The sequence below is a fragment of the Haemaphysalis longicornis genome, unplaced genomic scaffold (assembly GCF_048455015.1).
Source record: "Haemaphysalis longicornis isolate Haplotype H1 unplaced genomic scaffold, Haemaphysalis longicornis Haplotype H1 scaffold_9, whole genome shotgun sequence".
Lineage (NCBI taxonomy): Eukaryota > Metazoa > Arthropoda > Arachnida > Ixodida > Ixodidae > Haemaphysalis > Haemaphysalis longicornis.
The window spans coordinates 101,181,009-101,195,903 of record NW_027526460.1 but is presented as its reverse complement, the minus strand read 5'-3'; the positions used below and the strand labels follow the sequence as shown (position 1 = coordinate 101,195,903).

Here is a 14,895-nt window from a genome sequence, read left to right as displayed (position 1 = left end):
AGGGAAAAAAGTACTGGGAGTATTGGAATGAGAGCTTGTAGCAAAGTGATGCTGCACGACTAGTAAAAACGTTTCCCAATTCTTCTACGAAGGGAGATATTGTCAAGTGCTGTGGCCGTAGAGAACTTTTACACGGTGATCAATTAGAACGCTTAAATAAAAATAGAGCGTTATAGGTGGCGTACCTGGGGAATTTCTGGCGTGGGAAAAGCTGCTAAAAAGAAAGATTACATGCAAATTATTCTGAGAGAGGGCAGAAATTCATTTTTTTACTACCATGCTTGTTTAGATTTTTTATCCCTCTGCTTTTGTTAAGTTTTCTGCGAGCAACAGCACACCAACCATGCAAGCCGCACACGCACGTTCAGCTGAAGTCCGAACCAATAGGGAGTGTACGAATAATCGAAGAAACGTTATAGCGGATACCATACCTCTTTTTACAGTCGCGGTTTCTTCTTGTTGTAGTACACCTTAATATTACTACTGGGATATCGGCAGCTTATTTATAGTAGATACTATATTATTACAGGGAAACATTTTATTGTCAGTGGTCTGCTGCATTTGAACAGCGCCTTTTGGCGTGTGGGCATTTGTTTTTTTATAAATTCGCCTGCCATACGAATGAGGACTTGGTTCATCAATAAATCCGGAAGCCATAGAGCCAAGTAGCTCTCGAACAGTTGAGTGAGAGGCAGCTCCTGGCGGTAATTGCCCCATTTAACACGAAAGCTCAACTACGCTACATCCGTCCAGGTCATTCATCGCGTCGTGAGTAACCTCCAGCCTCCGGCATGCAAGCTCCGCCTTTGTTATCGCTTTGCTCTCAAGGAGCCTCACTTCAGCGGTGTCACGTGACTAGGTGAGGGTAAAGTGGCTGCTTCGCCTGCGCTTGATCGCTCATCACTGTCTGGGCCGGCTATGCGTGCGCTTCAGCGCAAGCGACCGACTTGACTAGGCCAAGGTTTAGCGGCTGCTTTGCCGGCGCTTGGTCCCCCAGTCTCGTCAATGAAGGCGCGCCAGCTGGTCTGTTTGGTGCCCTTCAGCGATAGCGAAGGAATGAATCCATTCATCCAGTAAATAGAGACAGCAAACAGGCTGGGAAATCTAAAACAAACCCGAACTTTCACGAAACACCGAGTGCATAGTCCTTGGTTTTGCTTGTGATGACAGGTTTGGAGGTGTTAAACCTGAGCACCTATTTCCGTATGCATTCTTCAACAGGAACAAGAAACGGGCACAAACAAAGAGCCTGCCGATGAGCCGAACTTGTGCCTGCCTCACTTCTTCTCGGAACCTTATGACGACACCTGGCCAAGACAAGGAATGGTGAAGTTCGACCACTTCAGTGCTTCTTATCGGCCGGGCATCGCGGAAGATGCCCTAAAGGGCATATGTTTTGAGGCACGTGCTGGGCAGAAGGTAGGCAGAATTTTCAGGAGGCCACACAGTGCATAATCAGCGTGTTTTATGGTTGTATCGTTCGTTCAGCTTTTGTTTAACAAATTTCGAGATAATAACCACGCTGCTCGATTACCTTTGTGCGTGAAGCGCAGTCTGAGCCTAAACACTCGCAGGCGTTTCTAGAAGGAAAATATTCGGCCATGAAATGTAACCAAGTATTTGTGATGAAAAAAATAATGAAAAAAAAACAGTTCGTGTGATTCAGAGACAACATCGTGCATAGTGCCTACAAGATCTGGAAATATTTGCTTGAGATTAAAAAAAGGTCCCACCGACTTTTATATAATCCTGTCCTTATATTTTTCTATCAGCTCAAATAAACGATTTTTGCTTACTTGTTCTCTTGTACGCCAGAATAAAATAAAGTGGACGGACGAATGCCGTTTCCTTCAACTTTCCAGTATATGCGTGGCGTGAAATCGGAGAAGCTGGCTCAAAAGAAAAAAAACATTTTATTTTCACTATTGCAAAATAGGCTACGACATCGCAACAACTTTGAGATGGTTTTGAGAAAGTTCCAGGTGGCTGTCCCAGGTGGCTGTTCCCGGGTTGTGTTGATGCGCGCAAGAATGTACGGACAAATGAGGACTTGGTATATATCTATTAACAGCAGGATTTCCTTGGTCGCAAAATTTAGGTGAAAAACAGTTCATGTGGAAAATCATGTCCGCTTGAGTTTCGGAAATATTTGCGCAATTATTGCAATAAATGCGGTGAGGGGATGTCTGTCTGTCTATCTGTCCGTATGTATGTATGTATGTATGTATGTATGTATGTATGTATGTATGTATGTATGTATGTATGTATGTATGTATGTATGTATGTATGTATGTATGTATGTATGTATGTATGTATGTATGTATGTATGTATGTATGTATGTATGTATGTATGTATGTATGTATGCATGCATGAATGTATGCATGTATGTATGTATGTATGTATGTATGCATGCATGTATGTATGTATGTATGTATGTATGTATGTATGTATGTATGTATGTATGTATGTATGTATGTATGTATGTATGTATGCATGCATGCATGCATGCATGCATGTATGTATGCATGTATGTATGTATGTATGTATGTATGTATGTATGTATGTATGTATGTATGTATGTATGTATGTATGTATGTATGTATATGGTAGTAAGTGGGCAACGTAAATGCATAAACTGCGTGAACTGTTTTTGTACAGCGCGCGTGACGTGTTGGCGTCGCAGGTGGCTATCGTGGGTCGGACGGGAGCCGGCAAATCGTCAGTGGTCCTCAGCCTGCTGCGCATGATCCAGCGCACGTCCGGCACAATCACGATTGACGGAAGAGACATCGCATCAGTGGCTTTGAAGCGACTTCGTTCTGCCATAAGTGTCATACCGCAGGTACGGCTTAAAAGATCCAAGCGTCCGTTCTCTGTATACGTCTTCCTTTCCTCTATCCCTCCTTCCGATTGCTAATTTTCGACTTTTTCTAAAGAGTGAACACACAGATTTTCACTTACCGCTGTTTCAGGGAAGGCGTTGGCCTCTATAGAGCTCGCTAGTAAGTGCCAATGTATAAATATACAAAAGATCTGTGAAATTGTAAGTTCTCGCCGGAGTTTCTATCCTTCTGTTAAGATCTGTGCAAAAGGGAAAGTGAACATTATTGCGAAAATAAGTAGCTGGGCAAATCCGAGCGCGCAGCGACGACGACCGGGGAACGCGACTCCGCTCTTCACGCTGTTACTTACTTTAGATAAGAAAGGCTTGAAATACAAAATGAATGTATTTTTTTTTATTTTCTTTGGTGTTACATTTTTACGCAGGACCCCTCGCTCTTTTGTGGAACGCTCCGTGAGAATTTAGATCCTCGAGGCTGCAAATCAGATGCGGAGCTGTTGAAAGTCCTTCACAGCGTCAACTTAGACCACCTAGCAACAAAAAGCCCAGTACTCTCTTTAGCCATTTCCGAGAAAGGAGGAAACCTTAGGTAAGTGATCTGCACATCTAATAATTATGGTCGAGGTGTGGGCATCCTAGCAAACTCGCATTAAAGATATGCCATAGCACCCTCATTAAAACATCTGACACATAAAAACCCCTCTCCGGGCGTACAGCTATAAGCAAACGGAATGCATATTCCGTGCCTACCGCTCGAGTTCAATACTCACTGCGAAATCCTAAAGGGACAGTAAAGAGAATTGTAATCAGTACCTAAGCGCATTACCAGGTCAAATAAAGCCGAGAAGGCGTAGTTAGTTATAGGATATTTTAGGCCATACTGAACTCTTTCAGACGATTTACTTGCTGCTTTTCCCGTCCAAAGCGCGCTGTAGAGACCTGTTTTCGTAGTACTGTACCCCTCACTGATTTGCTTAAGTAGCTCGTGCGATGACTTCCTTTCTCTTCCTCTGAGACATTTACCAAATATAGCACCTACTGGACTGATATGTGTGGGAAGTGACACAAAGTGAATAAATTCTTTGAAATAGACATTTCGCTCAGTGGCTAAGGCGTTGCGCTACTGAGCACGAGGTCGCGGGTTCGATTCCCGGCCGCGGCGGCCGCTTTTCTGATGGAGGCGAAAAGCAAAAACGCCCGTGTGTACGAGATTTCGGCGCACAATAAAGATCCCCAGGTGGTCAAAATTAATCCGGAGCCCTCCACTACGGCGCGCCTCATCGCCTGCGTTGCGTCGGCACGTTAAACCCCCACAATCAATCAATCAAGCAACATTTCGCTAAGATAGGATAACACCACAGTGTAAAACGTGGGATGCCACTTCATGCAAACGCGACCGTGAATTTTTTACCTGCCGGTCTGTCTGCAACTTGAATAAACCAGAGAAACAAGTGGTGTTTCTTGTAGCTACAGGGTCGTTCACGCGCAAATCATATAACGTTATTCACATCTGCGGTACTGAGTATTCATGGTGACGGTGTTGGCGACACCACGGACCCCGAGCCCCCAACATAAACTGTAACCTACCGTGGTGATGTGTTTAAAGGTGAAGGGTAGAAGCCTCAAACGGTGGCCGTCGGAGCCCAGGTCAAGCTCCGGCGGATGGGCTCCCTGTCTGTTTACCAGGCAGGGAGCTCCGGGACCTCTCAGGCTATCAGGGTAAGGTTTGAGAAGAAAGTACCCCCGTCCCCTGCTTTTTTTCTATGCTGTATGGAAAATTCAAAACCCCCCTCCAAACGTCATCGGTCCCTGAAAAGGGGCCGCACCGAAGTATCTTTCCCTCCACTTCCAAGCATGAGCTTCCCAATGCCAGACAAATACTCTCGTTTCCTTGTAATCGAATATCTTGACACAGCCCGCCCTCTTGCTTCACAATCAGTATTTTTGATTACAAAATACCTTGATGGAATAATTGGGAAAACCTATAATGCCAAAAAACAACGCTCAGGTGAAATCCTTGTTGAAGTAAAAAACCAGCAGCAGGCAACCACACTTCTTGGTCAGACGAAAATGGTCGATCTGGACATCAGGGTCACACCCCACCGCAGCCTGAATAGCTCGCAGGGTGTGATCTCTGAGGCAGATCTTCTTAACGAGACAGATGCCGACATTCTTGAAGGTTTAAAGGATCAGGGTGTCACAGCCGTGCGCCGCATCACGATGCGTAGAGATGATAAGGTAATCCCCACGAAACATATTATCCTGACCTTCAACTGCTCCTCACTTCCTGACCATATCAACGCAGGGTTCATCCGATGTTCCATTCGTCCTTACATTCCGGACCCGCGCCGCTGCTTTAAGTGCCAGCGTTTCGGGCACGGAACCAACTCCTGCCGTGGCCGTCTGACATGCGCAAAGTGCGCTCAGCATGATCATCCATCAGATAATTGTCCATCGTCAACCCTCACCTGCGCCAACTGCCAGGGACCCCATGCCGCCTACTCTCGAACGTGCGAGAAGTTTAAGCAGGAGAAGGCGATCATTAATGTGAAGGTAACTGAGAACATCACCTTCCCAGAGGCGCGAAAGAGGTTCGCTTCTTTCCCCCTGGGGAGGTACGCCGACGCGGCTCGCCGGGGGGCGGAGCGGCGTCTGGTGTCCACAGGGACCCAGTTCAGCGAGTCTGACCTGGTCCCACTCCCGCCCCCCGCTGGGTTGCATCACGCAGCCCAACCCGGCACCACGCCGCTTGCTGAGGCAGCAGCGGTTGTGGCGCAAACCACTTCTGTCGGGACCGGTGCCGCTCCCGCCTCCGCCTCCCCGTCCTCCAGTGCGTTGGAGGTTACCGAGGTGATGGACACCACAGGCCCCGCATCGGCTCCCACCGCCACCGCACCGCCCGTGCCACTTTTGGCGTCCCCAACGCCCGCGGGGGTGGCGGCTCAAACGAAGGGCTCCCGAAGGGGGGCCAAGTCCGGGGGGCCCGGTCCGTCGGGCACCCCTCGGACATCCGACGACGAGATGGATGTCGGGCCGTTCCTGCCTGCAACGCAGCGCAAGGAGCGGCCTCCGACGGCCAAGCCAGTAGAAAGGCCTAAAAAGCCTAATCCAAGAGTAACAGCCCCGAAAGACGACACATGAACACACACGAACACACACACTCCAGTCATTCTTAAATTTAAATAATGGGAACAGAAAACATCATTCAATGGAACTGCAGAGGCCTCCTTAAAAATCTTGACGATGTGTATGAGATTCTGCATGCCAGTCAGCCAAGTATCATGTGTCTGCAGGAAACCAACCTCAATATTTAACAAACAAATTTCTTGAATAGGTACATGGTATTCAGAAAGGACAGGGTTGGCTGCACCCACTCTTCAGGAGGTGTGGCCATTATCGCCCGGAAATCATTAGCATGCTACCCTTTCTCTTTAAACACTGTCCTCGAGGCTGTAGCGATCCGTACGATAATATTTATTAGGCTGATAACGGTATGCTCCATCTACATTCCTCCTGATCATGCACTTTCGAGCTCTGATTTCGAGGCGCTGGTCGACAAGCTGCCCGAACCATACATACTAACAGGCGACATTAATGCGCACAACTCTCTTTGGGGCTCCTCCAGAACGGATGCCCGAGGTCGCCTGACAGAGAAGTTTCTTACATCCTCCGGAGCATGCCTCTTCAACAAAAAACAGCCTACATACCATAACTTAGGACACAATACATACTCTCATCTTGACTTGGCGATTGGTTCCGCAGTTCTCTTTCCATGTCTTGAGTGGGGTGTGGGCACAGACCCATATGGTAGTGATCATTTCCCCACTTCCCTAACGTATATAGGTATAGGCCCGAGCAGTCCATCTTCCCATAACAGGTTTAATGAATCAAAAGCAAACTGGAGTATATTCACAGAAACATCTAAACTACACCACACAACCATAAAACACCTACACGTGGAGGAAGCAGCCCAACTCGTCGCGGCACACATACTCGACGCCGCCGAAAAGTCCATGCCCCAGGCCTCCAGTGCGTGCCGCACCCCAAGGAGGCCCTGGTGGAACGAGGACTGTAGGCGGGCGCGGGAGGCCCAGAACAAGGCGTGGGGTGTCCTTTGCCGGTACCCCACGCCAGATAATCTAATTTCCTTTAAACGGGCAAAGGCTCTTGGGAAGCGTGTGCGTCGTGAGGCGAAAAGGTAGAGTTGGCGCGCCTTCCTCACTTCCATCAACTCATACACCGACACTCACAAAGTCTGGACACGAATACGCAAGCTAAAAGGACAACAGACACACAGCCTGCCCCTGGTTAGCACAACAGGGGACACACTCGAAGACCAGGCCAACACGCTTGCACAACACTTCGAACACGTGTTCAGCTCAGCACACTACACCAACACTTTCATTAAACACAAAGCACCCTGTGAGAAGAAGTCCTTGCGAGACACTAATAAGTCGAACTCATTCTATAACACCCCCTTTTTACTTCATGAGCTGCGGGTCGCACTCGGTACTTGTAAACCTTCAGCTCCAGGTGCAGACAGGATTTCATACACAATGATACAACACTTACATGCAGACACGCTTGAAACACGTCTTCACCTCTACAATAAAATATTTCTTTCGGGGCACTTCCCACGCTCTTGGAGGGAGGCCATAGTAGTGGCTTTCCTAAAGGAAGGGAAGGACCCTTCCTCTCCCGCCAGTTATCGTCCCATTGCCCTGACAAGCTGCCTGTGTAAGCTCTTCGAGAAGATGATAAACAGGAGACTCGTGTACTTCTTAGAGCACAACGGTCTTCTCGAGAGCTGCGAGGCGGGCTTTAGGGCGGGGCGATCTACGAACGATCAACTGGTTGCGTTAGAGTCATATATTAAAGATGCTTTCCTCCATAAGCAGTACTGTATGACAGTATTCTTTGATCTTGAAAAGGCGTACGACACTGCTTGGCGGTACGGCATCCTCAGCGATTTGAAGTCCTTTGGTATGTCGGGTATCATAAGGAACACGCTTGGCAGTTACCTCTCTGAAAGAACGTTTCGCGTGCGAGTTGGAACTGCACTCTCTAGAGTTCATGTGCAGGAAAACGGTGTTCCGCAAGGGGGAGTTTTGAGTTGCACTTTGTTTATTGTAAAAATGAACTCTCTTCAGAAGGCTCTGCCACCAACCATTTCCTGCTCAATCTATGTAGACGACGTGCAATTATCCTTTAAGTCTTGTAACCTGTCTATCTGCGGGCGGCAAGTCCAGCTTGGTGTTAACAAGCTAGCTGGCTGGGCAGATAGCAACGGTTTTAAATTTAATCCAGTGAAGTGTACTTGTGTTTTGTTTTCGAAAAGGCGTGGCATTCGGCTGGATCCAGACATCAAACTCAATGGTGTCTCAATTCCAGTCAGAAATGAACACAGGTTTTTAGGTGTAGTCCTTGACGAAAAGCTCTCGTTCATTCCACATATAAAACAACTAAAACATAAATGCCTAAAAACAATGAATATCCTATAGGTTCTGTCGCACATCTCTTTTGGTGCTGACAAACAACTTCTCTTACGTGTTTTTACCAGCTTGATAGGTTCACGATTGGACTATGGTAGCATTGTTTATGGGTCAGCAAGTAAAACATCCCTCAAAATGCTGGACCCTGTGCTCCATCTCGGGCTCCGCCTGGCGTGTATCGCCTTCCGCACTAGCCCGGTCGAAAGTCTATATGTGGAGTGCAACAAATGGAACCTACAACGTCAGCGAGCATACACAGATCTCCTTTATGCTTTTAAAATTTCATCCATGCCTAACCATCCTTTTAAATCAGTTTTTTATGATACGTCCATGACTGAACTCCTTTTAAATCGACCATCGTTCTCTGCGCCCTTCTCTTACAGAGTTAGAGAGGAAGTGTCAAAGCTTGCTGTCTCCTTTTTAGATACAATCCAAAGTTCTCTAACGGATTTTATAGCACCATGGCATCTTCGCCCTGTATCATGCGACACATCTTTCACACAATTAGATAAAAACCGAGCTCCCACATGTGCAATTCTACAGCATTTCTTGTATTTCAGCAGAAGTATGAGCGCTCTGAATTTTATACGGATGCCTCTAAGACTTCCACCTCTGTGTCCTGCGCGGCGCATGGGCCCGGCCTTAGTGTCACCAAAACTCTGAATAGTCATACTAGTATCTTTACGGCAGAGGCTTACGGTGTACTTCTTGTTGTCAATCATATACTTCAAAGCCACAACCCACTATCCATTATCTATACAGATTCCCTCAGTGTTGTGCGGGCACTGTCGTCAACAATGCCTTCGAAAAACCACGTTGTCAATCTGATCGTCAAGGGTATTATGTCTGTGTATGTACACAAATTTGAACTGGTTCTTTGCTGGGTCCCTGGCCACTGTGGTATAGCCGGGAACGAAGCAGCGGACCGAATGGCTGCTGCTGCTACACTCTCGAATACAGTAGACATAACCACATTACCCTACACCGACGTGAAACCACATATCAGACAACAACTTCGCAAAACATGGCAAACACACTGGAGTGAACAAACAGACAACAAGTTACACGAAATAAAACCACACTTGGGACCATACACCACCGACACACGTAATAGATACACTGAAGTCGCCTTGGCTAGATTACGGATAGGGCAAACTCATGCAACGCACTCGCACCTTCTCACGGGGTCTCCAAGACCTCTGTGCAGCAGGTGCGGAGAGGCCCTATCCGTGATCCACATCCTTATACAATGTAAGGCACTTGAGACAACACGACACAAATACTTCCCACAACTACACACGCGACATATTCCACCACACCCGTCATACTTCTTAGGAGATGAAGCCATGTTTTCAATGAAACGCGTTTTCGAGTTTGTAACCGACGTAAAATTTTTACATCTCATTTCTTATCATGCATGTTGACAACCTGGCCCTTTACCCCAGTCATCTTCATTACGTTGTGTTTTACTTTGTTTATTTTTACTGAGATGTTCTACTTTTACTTCCATGCCACTTTCATGTAATCACTTTTGTTTGGCGCTCTTTGCCCTTAGTCGGCCTTGCGCCATTAAACTCCAAACATCATCATCATCATCACATCTGCGGTACGTAGCCCCTCCTCGCACGGGTTCCCCCAGTGTCGAGTGACCCACAAGTAACTCGGTACCCATGATTGACTTGTGACCCACAAGAGGGCCACCATCACTGACCCGTAAACCACAAGTTACTAGTTAACCATGCATAACAATTTAATGACGAAAGCGTTTGTCCCAGGAAGCCAGGTGGCCCGTAAGGAAGTGTTCTTACCTCGATAGTGGGACGAGGGGCATAAGGACAGTAAACTCAAGTGATCATACTTAATCACAGCGCGAAGGACGGGACAGACAGAAAGATTAACCACTGGACAGGCGCTGACTCTCAACTAAATTTATTGAAAACCCGCAACAAACATTTATACTGAAGGCAAACAACGCCGCACGTGTCAAAGAGCATACAAAAACCAAAGAAACCAGATAAAAGTGCAAACGGGAACATGGCTTATTTGTCGTTATCCATGAACTGGACCTCTTTATCAGTAAGCACCACTGAAGGGTGGCTCACACACTTATCGCCCCTCTTGCTAATGTGATAGGCTTCCACTATCTCACGGTGTAGCTGCTTCGGGTGCTTGGTAAGACTATCAGTTTCGTGAAACACAGGTTCGCAGCCGCACGTGTGGCAGTGTGACTCGCCCAACTTGCCCAACTTGCAACTGTCCTAAAACTCAAGTGAATAGAGATGGGTAGGCCGGCTATACTCGGGTGCAACTTAAGAACAACAACGGAAGTTGTCCCTTAACCTTATCATCTCCGCAGCCCGCTGTGCCTCCGCGTGGCGCACTGAGTGCGTTACTGTGAGTATTTTGATTGCCACGCGAGTCGTTTTTGTGATTTTTTTGGATTTAATCGGCTTGTAAATCGCTGCAGCGACGACAAATGAACTACGCGAGAAAGATCACACGATGTCACGCATTAAGCGCTATCTTCTTTCAAAACGCGCCCGCTGAAATCCGGGTCCATCGCTTCAGCGGAATTATACGCACACTACATGAACTATTGCCGTTCTTAACTTGTACCCCAGTATAGAGGTTTGGTCACGGGCACGGAAAAGGGGGCTTTAGGAACGGGAGAGATGATAATGGGGAGGAAGAGGGTACAATATAAAGACAGCGATAGGCCGAAAGGAGAAGCAGAGGAGGACGGACGCTTTTGGGTAGGGGCTGTGGAAATGCTATCGTTTTCGGCAAACTTCTTCGCAATAGTCTGCCTGGATGAGTTCCCACTTCTTTACGCCAGGTCATGGTTTCTGGTTTTAGGAAATTGTATACAACCACAAAAACAGCATTGGCGAGGGTTACCTAAAACGAATATTTTTAGAACTGATTCCAATGTATCGCTCGCTCTGAAGACGATATTTTCACGAATATATAACGATATTTAGAAAGGAATCATACTAATTTAGTAACAAAAGATGAATAATTATTTGGCTTACTCTGAAACATCCCAGCTCCCTGTGAAGCCGTTCCTAGTAATTTACGATTAATCCTCATATATCAACGTGGAAAGTAAATGAGCTTTTTTAAAGCGTCTAATAAGTTGCATGCACTGAGGCAAACGGTATCAATAAATAGGAATATTAAAGTTACAAATAAATCAACTATCGTAAATAAACAAATTTCAAGCAACCACTACGAATAAATCAGAAACTACATTTGGCGGCTCAATAAAAACAATTAAATCTGTCACTTAATCAGCGAAGTTCAAAAAACAAACATTTGTATTAATTACAATCTTCAGCCAGCGCCTATATTGGTTCTACGCCTGGGTGCTCACTCTTGTAAGTTATTTTAAATTCTTGTATTTGTTTTCTACTCCCTGTTTCCCCTTGCACAGTGTTCGTCTCCTATATTGTGATGCATTAACAACTCAAAATTTCCGTGTGCATCACGAATCTAAACAAGAAATTTAGCGCTGTCTAATAACGGGGATTGTGTACGCAAGAGGAAGATGGGAGAAAAATTAGCTTGCTTCAACTCCTTCGAATACGTTTGTGCAGGCTTGTATACACACGCATTTGTCAAAAATCAACAATTTAAGTTAGGAGGTGTAAGGCGCCGAAGTTACCCTTAGTTTATAAGGTGCGCCGGATGAATACATACGTAAGCATATATATAAATACTATACATACGAATATACATAAATACATACATACATGCATACAAACATACATGGAACCTCATGCATTAGGGACCTACTTGGCGCGTTTATGCAATGGCGATACTAAAGCATTGATTTATGACTGAAGTTAAGCAATAAGCAACAAGACATAGCTATTAAGTTTCTTACAGTAAGAATAACTGGTTGACCACTCGGTCAGTTTTTGTACGTGTCGGTTTGTTGTTATCTTTAACTACGTATGCTTGTATTCTTTCACTGGGATGGATAAATCAGGAGAAGCACTCACTTCAATTCACTTATTTTTACACGCTCACGTAGACTGCAGTTTTAGTTCTACGAAATACGCGCAGCGAAACCTTCCGCAAGCATGATTCCCCCACAAAAATACGATTTTTTGTGCGTTTCCACAATCCATGTGTTTCCAGTCTCCACGACCTGCTTTTCCACCTTTCAAGTATTCGCACGAGCAGCAACAAACTCTTTTCTTTTAAACTGTTTTTCGGACCGTATTTTCACGAGCGTTGTGTAAAAAAAAACTGATTTAATCAACTATTTTGGTGAGTGCAGTGCCGGCGAGCGCCAGCTGGTGTCCTTAGCCCGGGCGCTGCTCCGGGGCACGAAGATCATGGTATTGGACGAAGCGACATCCCAGATGGACCGCGACACCGACCTCAAGGTGCAGACGACGCTTCGGAAGGCCTTCTCGCAAGGCACACTGATCACCATCGCACACCGCATCGACACAATACTGGACTACGACAGGTGAGGCAGCAGGCCCTAAGCGCGTGAGCAATAATTCTCAGTGCTCTGCAGAGAGAAAGTTTAGGTGAACCGTCCTACGACAAGTAGGAAAGTGGGGTTCTCCCAATAAAATAAAAATCCCGGGCCATCTTTCCTAACGTGTAACCTGTTGAGGGGCAAAGCATGCATTGTATAAGTGTATTCTTGGCGCCTTGACGTTTTGCCAACGGAGATGAAACCGTTGGACGCTAAAGCTATAGATTTGCTGTAAAGGGCTCTAGTCTTTGGAGCACGAAGCTCTCTAGCGCGAGGCGTAAGCGAGGGCCCGGGTGTTTTTTAGTACGCGTTACGTTTTAGCGCGAGGCGTAATCGAGTTTCCCGGTGTTTTCGCACCGTGACTACATGAGACGGCTATAGAGACAACGACGACGACAGGAGACGCCAACAGCCCCAGCACATAAGGGGTTTCGCCTTAAAAAAAAACAATAAGGAAAAGTTTGAAGACAGCTAAATTGGACCCATATTTTGTATTTTTCAGGATTTCGCAAATCACGGTTCCTCTTCCCTCTTCCCTGAGAAATAGTTGAGAAAACCGATTCGGTAATTAACGCTGTAAACACTACCTTGATGTGAGAAGCGCAATACGAAGGTATGCAAAGTCATTGAGTTCAGTTGTGGTTCAGGGAGGCCAACTGGGTGGTTCGTGTTTTTATCTCCATCAAAATAGCATCAGAAGTGGGGCGCAGTCAAGCACTGATGTTTTGTTCAGTAAAACGCCTGGACCGAGTGAGCAGCCGCGATAACCAAGGACCATTAAAATGGCTGAAATATCCAAGATTCTCGCAGTTTAACTGTCAAATGTACAGGAACACAGCCGGAAAGAATGGTAAGCCCCAGAATGCTTCTATAACTATTGTTGACTTGGTCCACAGAGAAAGGCAAGAATTCATGCGATACAGACGTTAACAAAAAAAAAAAAACCTGAGCTACACGTAAGTAAACATCGTAATCCTTGACTCATTCATTCGAGCACGTTTTTCATAGATATCAGGCTAGTCTTTTCCAAACCAAGTTTAATCCATTATCTGCCCAGTTTTTGCTGACGCTGATTGCGACTCCATTTTTATATATATATACTATTACGGTTGTAAAAATAGCCACGAAACAATGGGGGAATCGCCATAACGAAAAATGCACTAATATCGGTTGCTATACAACAGTAGTTAGTTTTTAAACGACGGTGACCCAAAATGTCCTTCCATCGTAATATCCGTGTGCAAGAAAGTGGCTCTATCAAACGGCCTACAGGCAAATGTTTACACCGAAGCGTCTGGCACTAAAAATATTTTCCCTGAAATGTTTGGGCCGTAACATGGTCCTTAAAGGCCAGCAACTACCAGTGGCATCATCTAAAATTAGTGCTCCACACAACCCAAAGTCTGCCACGAAAATTGGCGGGAATTAACCCAGACGCGAATAAAAGGGTCTCAAACATATATGCTTCAAAAATAAAACACAGAAAACGCACCGCTTTACCTTGAACATACTCTTTGTCCCTTCGTTTACAGTGTGGTTGTCATGGGCGACGGCCGAGTACTCGAATCGGGCAGCGTGGGCGACCTGCTTGGAAACAGCGCTTCAACATTTCACAGCATGGCACTCAGTGCCGGAATCGACATAGCAGAAAGGCTTCGACAGTGCTGCAAAAAATAAAGATGTTCAAAGTGATCAAGCTTGTAGTTGTTTGAATTTGTGCCAGAGGGAAGAGCATTTCAGTTCGTAGCATGTGGGTCCTGGATTCGTACAGAGAGAAATAATTAATTGATTTAGGAATTTATCACCATGACGCGGATTGGATAACAGAAACTCCAGCTGGGATAAAAATCCAGCATTCTGACATCATTTAAGGGACACAGAACTGCGTTGTGAGCATTGTATGGCGTCCCCTTGTTAGTCTGAAATTGCATGCTCCAGCTACCTAACAAAATTACAGAATTAGTTTCGAAACAAAGAATTGTGACTGTGCGTCTTTTAAATCTCCTCTTCACCTTTCGCTGTTTTTTTAATCTGAATTCAATAATTACTAACGCGAGCTGATTCC

General features: G+C 45.9%; 1 protein-coding gene across 2 annotated transcripts in view; it reads left to right on the top strand.

Moving 5' to 3' along the window:
* The window catches only part of LOC144153950 (multidrug resistance protein mrp-7-like), a 96,373-nt gene extending 81,851 nt beyond the window's left edge, over window positions 1–14,522 (top strand). For both annotated transcript variants that reach the window (XM_077685736.1, XM_077685735.1), the window contains 5 exons: window positions 1,222–1,419; window positions 2,685–2,843; window positions 3,269–3,432; window positions 12,621–12,815; window positions 14,363–14,522. In XM_077685736.1, coding sequence (XP_077541862.1) covers window positions 1,222–1,419; window positions 2,685–2,843; window positions 3,269–3,432; window positions 12,621–12,815; window positions 14,363–14,507 — 861 coding nt within the window. In that variant the 3' untranslated portion in view covers window positions 14,508–14,522. The remainder of the gene's footprint in view (window positions 1–1,221; window positions 1,420–2,684; window positions 2,844–3,268; window positions 3,433–12,620; window positions 12,816–14,362) is intronic.
* The last annotated feature ends 373 nt before the right edge of the window (window positions 14,523–14,895 follow it).